The sequence below is a fragment of the Orycteropus afer genome, unplaced genomic scaffold (assembly GCF_000298275.1).
Source record: "Orycteropus afer afer isolate SDZICR_OR568_19922 unplaced genomic scaffold, OryAfe1.0 scaffold00187, whole genome shotgun sequence".
Classification (NCBI taxonomy): domain Eukaryota; kingdom Metazoa; phylum Chordata; class Mammalia; order Tubulidentata; family Orycteropodidae; genus Orycteropus; species Orycteropus afer.
Genome location: NW_006921774.1, coordinates 5,332,539 through 5,339,911, shown reverse-complemented (window position 1 = coordinate 5,339,911; position 7,373 = coordinate 5,332,539). Strand labels below are relative to the sequence as shown.

At 35.9% G+C, this 7,373-nt stretch overlaps 1 protein-coding gene across 1 annotated transcript in view; it reads left to right on the top strand.

Moving 5' to 3' along the window:
• SMC6 (structural maintenance of chromosomes 6) overlaps nucleotides 1–7,373 on the top strand; it is a 113,308-nt gene that overhangs the window by 76,275 nt on the left and 29,660 nt on the right. The window contains exons 21-22 of the mRNA XM_007947490.1: nucleotides 349–494; nucleotides 3,871–3,996. Of these exons, the coding sequence (XP_007945681.1) occupies nucleotides 349–494; nucleotides 3,871–3,996 (272 nt within the window). The remainder of the gene's footprint in view (nucleotides 1–348; nucleotides 495–3,870; nucleotides 3,997–7,373) is intronic.

Sequence of the window (7,373 nt, the reverse complement as noted above, 5' to 3'; positions counted from 1 at the left end):
CTTTGGAAGCACATAAAAATTTAATCTTTAGAAGGTCCCAGTCATCTGGTTTCTCTTCTGCTGTTTGTGCATTTTGAATTGTGTGTAATCTTTTTGTAATTGCTACTTGAAAGTTATTTCACTAGAAGTTATGGAGATCTTACCGTTTATTAAAGTTGTACACAGTAACACAGTTTTTTCCTTGAAAAAAACAAAGTTGAAAAAAATACTACTGATACTAAATATAATTAAAATACATTCGTTAATCATAAATTCATAATTTTAGTTTGTATATACTGACAAAAATATTTACAATTATTTAATCTATCAAAGAGGAGTCTTAATGGTATAAAACATCTCTTCTGTTAGGAGAAAATGTCACAGGCAAGACAAATCTGCCCAGAACGGATAGAAGTAAAAAAATCTGCATCGATTCTAGACAAAGAAATTAATCGATTAAGGCAAAAGATACAAGCAGAACATGCTAGTCATGGAGATCGAGAAGAAATAATGAGGTAAGTGGCTGGTTGTTGTTCTGCTTTATATTATCCATACATATTGTTGGCGCTCTGGTAGCGTAGTGCCTAAGGCACTTGACTGCTAACCAGAAGGCTGGTGGTTCAAACCCACCAGCCACTCCTCGGAAGGAAGGTTGGGCAATCTACTTCTACAGTGATACCGCCTCGGAAACCCAAGGAGGGGTCGCTAGGAGTCTGGTCCGACTCGACGGCACATAACAACATACATATTGTCAAAGCATAAAAATCTTAAATTTGGATCACAGACAGTTATAGTTGAACTTATCTTTTATATGTGTGCTATTAGCAATAAACAGTAATCTTTCTTTCCTCTGAAGTATTAGAAAACTCATTATGGACTGACATTTGAACATAAAGGCCGTTTTTATGTCTGTAAGATTCATATAGACGTGAAAATGTTCAGCTTCACAAGTAATCAAAGAAATAAAAATCAAAATGATTAGAAACCATTTTCAAATCCTTCACATTGAGTAAGGTGACAAATGCTAATAATATCAATGATATTTCAGTGAAATGCATGTGTGTTCTTATATTAATGGTTCACAGTGGAAGCCTTGGTAGCACAATACTGAAACGCTTGGCTGCTGACCAAAAAGCTTTGCAGTTCAAACCCATCTGCAGAAGGAAGACCTGGCAATCTGTTTCTGTAAAGATTACAGCCTAGAAAACCCTATGGGGCAGTTCTAATTTGTCACATGGGGTCACTCTGAGTCAAAAATCAATTCAGCAAACCTAACAATGACAACAAGTATAGTTAAAGTACAGGTTCTGACACTAGAGTGCCTGGGTTTGAATTCCAATCTTGCCATTACCTAGTTGAATGACTTTGCAAATGATCTAAAATCTGAACTAATTTGCTCATTTATCAGTGAATATCATTGTGGTTCATATCTGTTGAGTTACTGTGAAAATTAAATGAGATGATCTGTTGTAAACAGAATAAATAGTGAAAAAACAAACCATTTGCCATTGAGTTGATTGCAACTCATGGCAAACCAATGTGTATTAGAATAGAACTGCTCCCTAGAGTTCTGGGAAGTATGTTGCCAGGGCTTTCTTCTGAGGCCCCTGTGAGTAGACTTGAACCACCAACCTTTCCTTTAGCAGCTGAACATGTTAACTGTTTGTGCCACCCAGAGACTCCTAAATAGTAAACATATTATGTTAGTTATTGTATGTATTATTAAAATAGTCTTTCTAAAGACTATTTTATTAAAACATCTTTTTGAAAAATATTTAGTCCATAAATATATAAAAAAAAAAAAACCCTCAAAAATTTGGATTTGGCCAGATAATTGTGTTGTTATAACATAATCCAAAATGAGAGAAGCAATTTATGCTCCTAAATATTATTTCAGCATTATTTTTAATATATAAAAATTAAAAATAGTATATAGCAGTAACAGACTGATAAAGTTACAGTGAAAAATAATGCCTATTTTACACTGTGAAGGAATTCCAGTATTTAAAGAAAAGGCTGAAAATAGAAGTGATTTTAATTCTATTTTGAAAACTGAGGGAAGAAACATCAAAATACTAAAATTTCAAAATAGAAGTTGCCTTCATGGTGCAATGGCTAAACACTCAGCTGCTAACCAAATGGTTATTGGTTTTGACCCAACCAGGAAAGCCTATGCTACTACCCTGTCCTGTAGGTGCACTATGAATTGGAATTCACTCTTGGCGGGTAACAGCAACAATACATTGCAGGTTTTAAAAATACAACATGAAAAGACATCTCTCATCATCCCCACACCTTTCTTTTCTTTCCTTTTTTATCTTATTTTATTAATTTATTAAATATTCTTTCAGTGTTTCTATATGCTTGCAACATGATTATATGTTACCTTTCCTCTGTTCAGGTACAAAAAGTAGCACATTACATAAGCTGTATTAGAGATTGCTTTTTTAATGATAAAGTTTAGAGATCTGTTTATATCAGTACATAGGCATTGCCTCGTTATTTTTTATAGTTTTGTTATTGTTTTTAATTTTTCAATAGGAATTTCTTCTCCAATTGATGGGTAGTTGAGTTTTTATCTAATCTTTTGCTTTTGCAATGGTGGCACAAAATTAATGACTTTGAACATACAACGTTGTTTTATGTATGTGCAGGTATATGTATAGATAAACTCCATATTGCTAATCCTTCTTTCTAGGGATTCTTTTTTGTTTTGTTTTGTTTAATTCCCACAGAATTTGGGTGCTACAAGTTCTTGTTCACTTCCACCTCATACCTGGTTATCACCTGTTGTTTACCTGTCTATTCTTTGAGTTCATTTATTTCTGCATTGAGATATTCCTTCCTGGTAGCACTTGCCTCATGGTGTTTTGTTTTTGTTTTATAATTTATGGTATTTAATTATAGGTTTCATCTGTTTTGGGGGAACATTGTTCTAGTAAGTTTTCTTTGTCTAGGGGAAAATTTTGCTACTCTTTCACACCTCTTGTTTCATAAATCTCTCTGTATACATGCTATACTTAGCTTTTTTTGTTATTCATTTTTTAGTTAGTTGGTTTTCCCTGGACTGATTATTTGAACAAGGGTGTCAGAAGTAGCTGTGGGAAGCTTAACCATGGTTGCTTTTCATCCTTTGTTGCTCAGCATCATTCTTCCTTGCAAGAGAACAGCAATAGACTGTTGCGTTCCATATTAGCCCTTATGAGTAGCCATGTCTCCTCTGTCTCTTTGACCCACTCTTAGCAGGAAGCATTTTCTAGTGCTGACGCTGCATTCCCCTGTTCCCTTACTGGAATCTCATAAAGGGAAATATTTCTTGCCTGGTGGCGTAGTAGTTAAGCACTTGGCTACTGACCCAAAATTCAGTGGCTCGAACCCACCAGCTGCTTCATGGGAGAAAAGACTTAGTGATTTGCTCTTGAAGCAATTACAGCCTTGGAAACCCCTGTGGGATAGTTCTACTCTGTTCTATATGGTTACTTTTAGTTGAATTAACTTGATGGCAACAAGTTTGTTTATTTGTTTGCCAATATGATCACTTCACTTACAGATGTGTGTATTTGCCGATATGTGTATTTGCTGATATTCTCTAAGCTCTGCCATTGTTGGGCCCCAACTGAGCCCTTTCCTCACATACTGTCTTCTCCAGGGCTTGAACTGCCATCCTTCCTAGCCATACTAACAATTATTCTCATTCAGGATAGTGTTCTCTCATTCTGAGAGTGCACTTTGACTGGGAGATTTGTGGGATCTGCTGCTGCTAGACTCCCTCAGCCCACCACCACTCTGTTCACTCCTTGCTCTTCCCTTTTAAATATATTTGAGGTTTTTTCCTTTTTGTATGTTTCTTATGAATGACATTTATTTACTTATATTTTGTGTATAAAATAGGCAGTACCAAGAAGCAAGAGAAACCTATCTTGATCTGGAAAATAAAGTAAGGACTTTAAAAAGATTTACTAAATTACTGGATGAAATAATGATTAATAGATACGGAACATATCAACAGTTTAGGAGGTAAGTGACTTAAGAATGATAAATGTTTTACACGTTTTTGTATTTTCTTTGTTTTCATGTTATCCTTTATAAATAAAATTAAAGTGAAAGAGCCTACATGATATAATATAAAAGAAATTGTCAATGCTTGCTTTGTCAGCTAGTACTTAGTATACAGTAATCAGAGAATTCTGAATGTACAAGAGACTTTGTAATGAGCTTATCCAACTTTTCTGCTCTGTTAGATATTCTTTACTAAATAACTCAATAGATGGTTATTCAGTTTCTGCTTAAATAGATCCTTTGAATGGTAGCTGTTTGGTTTTAAAGCAGCCTGTTTCACTCTTGGACACTGTATCTTCTTAAAGGATACAAGTGCTCGGCAGGACCTGCTGAGGCAGTATATCATTTGATTTACCATGATTTCTTAAAAGGATATAGCTCCACAAATGTAGAAATACTGTTTTGTTTACTGCTGTATCTCTAGTGCCTAGAACTGTGCCTGAAATATAGTGAGAACTTGATATGTATTGGTTGAATGAAAGAATGCAGGATCAGGGTTACTGGATATTAGGAACATATGCAAAGATGGGCAGATTCACAGGGATAGATTACCCCTAAGTAAAATTACAAACAGAAGAAACAAGAGGACAGTTTCTAGGTAGAGGTGGCCCTTGATACCTTGATTTCAAGGCACCCCTAGTTCCTCCACTTTCTTCTATTTTTTCCCAGAGTCATTCACCCAGTAACATGCTCTTTAACTATCTCTTTCCAAGGGGGAAACCAAAACAACTAAACCCATTGCCCTCGAGTCAATTCTGACTCATAGCAACCGCTATAGGGTTTGTAAGGTGGTATATCTTTGCAGAAGTAGATTGCCCAGTCTTCCTTCTGTGGAGTAGCTGATAGGTTTGAACCTTCAACCTTCTGGTTAGCAGTCAAATGCCTTAGACACTGGTGCCACCAGAGCTCCTTCCCAAGATGGAAAGGCTATAGGAATATCCAGCTCTATCACATGTGGAGAAATTTAGCTAAAGCTATTAAGTAAAACAGATTTTGTACTTTAACGATATTCTTCAACTAAACTGCAAGTTAGTTTTATAAAGGTATGTTTCAGTTTTAAATGTGTTTCAGTAATAGGCATATTATTAGGATTTGAATTGAATAGGATTCGTTTTTATTCTTTTGAGGCTGTTTTTAAGCTTGGTTAGGGAGGGCACCAGGGCAGCAATTAGTCACAGTGTCATTCTTTGCTATGACCGAGGGAATATTATGCATATTCTATCGGATACCTTGTGAATTGTAAGGTAATCCGCTCTAGCCAGTAGGAACATGACTATTCTTTGCTCTGTATGTCCCCCCTGCTACTTTCAATTGTTCCTTTTCCCAGCCTTGGATAGTATCCTCACATAAAAGCATTGATCAGTACTCAGTACTTAGCTGAAGACTCAATCAGGGGTCTCTATAGATAATCCAGAGTTCTCTTCTGTCCACAGTCTTTCCTCTATAATACTCTGCCTTGTAAACTTGAGTGTCTTTAACTTCCCAACTCTATCTGTTCAAACAGGAAAACGTCCAGGTTATTTTAGGGTTTCTATTCCCCTTTAGTTATTCTAAGGAGCTCTGGTGGTGTAGCGGTTAAGCCACTTGGCTGTTAACCAGAAGGTTGGTGATTCGAACCCACCAGCCACTCTTCAAAAGAAAGATTAAGCAGTCTTCTTCTGGAAAGATTTACAGCCATTTAACACATTTAGGAGTCACTCTGAGTTGGAATCGACTCAGTGGCAATGAGTTTGTTTTTGGGTTTTTATTTACTCTTTCCAGAAGTAGTAATTTGGGGCAATAAACTTTGTTCCCCTCTTTTACGGATATCATTGCCTGCATTGTCTGATGTCCAGAGTCTGAAAACGCATTTCATATATTTTGTTCGGGTTTTTAGTGGTTAGACTGAAGAGTAAATCCAACCCTTATTATTCCATTTTTTTTTCCAGAAGCAGAAGTCAGATTTTTTTTATATATCATTATCCAGAAAAAATTATTTAAAATAATTTGTGCAGAAGTGTTGGTTTTATAGTTTATTTCCGTAATATGATTATTCACCACTGACATGTTTTATATTGTTTACCCAATCTTAGGAGAGTTTTAAGAATGATCAGAAGTTTTAAATCTTTCATCTTTTTGCACTGGAGAGAACCTTGCCATTTTCTGAGGATGGTCTTTTAGACATCACATGAAAAATATCAATGTTAAAAGAAAGAAAAGTTAAATTCTTTATTACAAAGCTTAGTGGGAACAAAAAAGCATACCTGCATGCTTTACTGTAACAGAAAGTTCTGAAAACTAGCTAACAGTGGTTGCTCTGGTAACAAAAGAAAACTCAAAACTATTAGTATTTTCTAGTGTGGGACTTAATACAGATTGAGGATTAAAGAAAGAAATTGGGAGGGAAAGGAATAAAATGATAGAGACAGAAGAAACAAGCCTTAGAACTCGTTAAAGAGCAAAGATTTTAAGAAAAATAGTTAGCTGTAGCCCACATCTTATTTCTGAATTCCATTCCCTACTAAAAGAAATCAAAGCTCCTTGAAGAAATGGCTGGTTCCGATGCTTAGCAGGAAAGGTATAAGGTGAGCCTCTTGCTATACCCGAAAGAAGTACTCAAAAAAAAAAAAAAGTAATATCATGTTAAAAGGACACATGAGTTAGTTTCAAGGGGCTCTCATTGGGGAAATCTGGTACAATATAAGGATCAAAGAAATAAAGAACAGTTGTGGTTGATAAATCCTGGTGGCCCTGTGGTTAAGTGCTCAGCTACTAACCAAAAAGTTGGCAGTTCCAACCCACCAGCCAAAAGGCCCTGGCAGTCTGCTCCTTTAAAGATTACAGCCTAGGAAATTTTATAGGGCAGTTCTGCTCTGTCACATGGGGTCACTAGGAGTCAAAGTTGACTCAACAGCACACAACAACAACATTGGATGTTAACCAGATAATTAAAACAAGAATTCATAAGTCCATACTGATAAATAGAAGGGAAGCTAAGTAAATAAATAATTGAGGAGAAAGGAAAGAACTTTGCATTGTGTCTGGCGACGTGTAAGGCATCATAGGTATAGAAATGAGCAAGAGATGGTTCTTACCCTTATTATTGACTATGAAGTTGAGAGGAGACAAGCAAATGAATAGGCAGTTTGTCCACTTGTTTTATTCCAACTAAAAATTAAACTTCTCGAGGATAAGATTTATGTCTTATGTATTAGTGTAGTATCTTATATAAATTAGTTGAATTATTATACACTCATAGGAGCTCTGGTAGCATAGTGCCTAAGGCACTTGACTGCTAACCAGAAGGCTGACAGTTCAAACCCACCAGCCACTCCTCGGAAGGAAGGTTGGGCAAT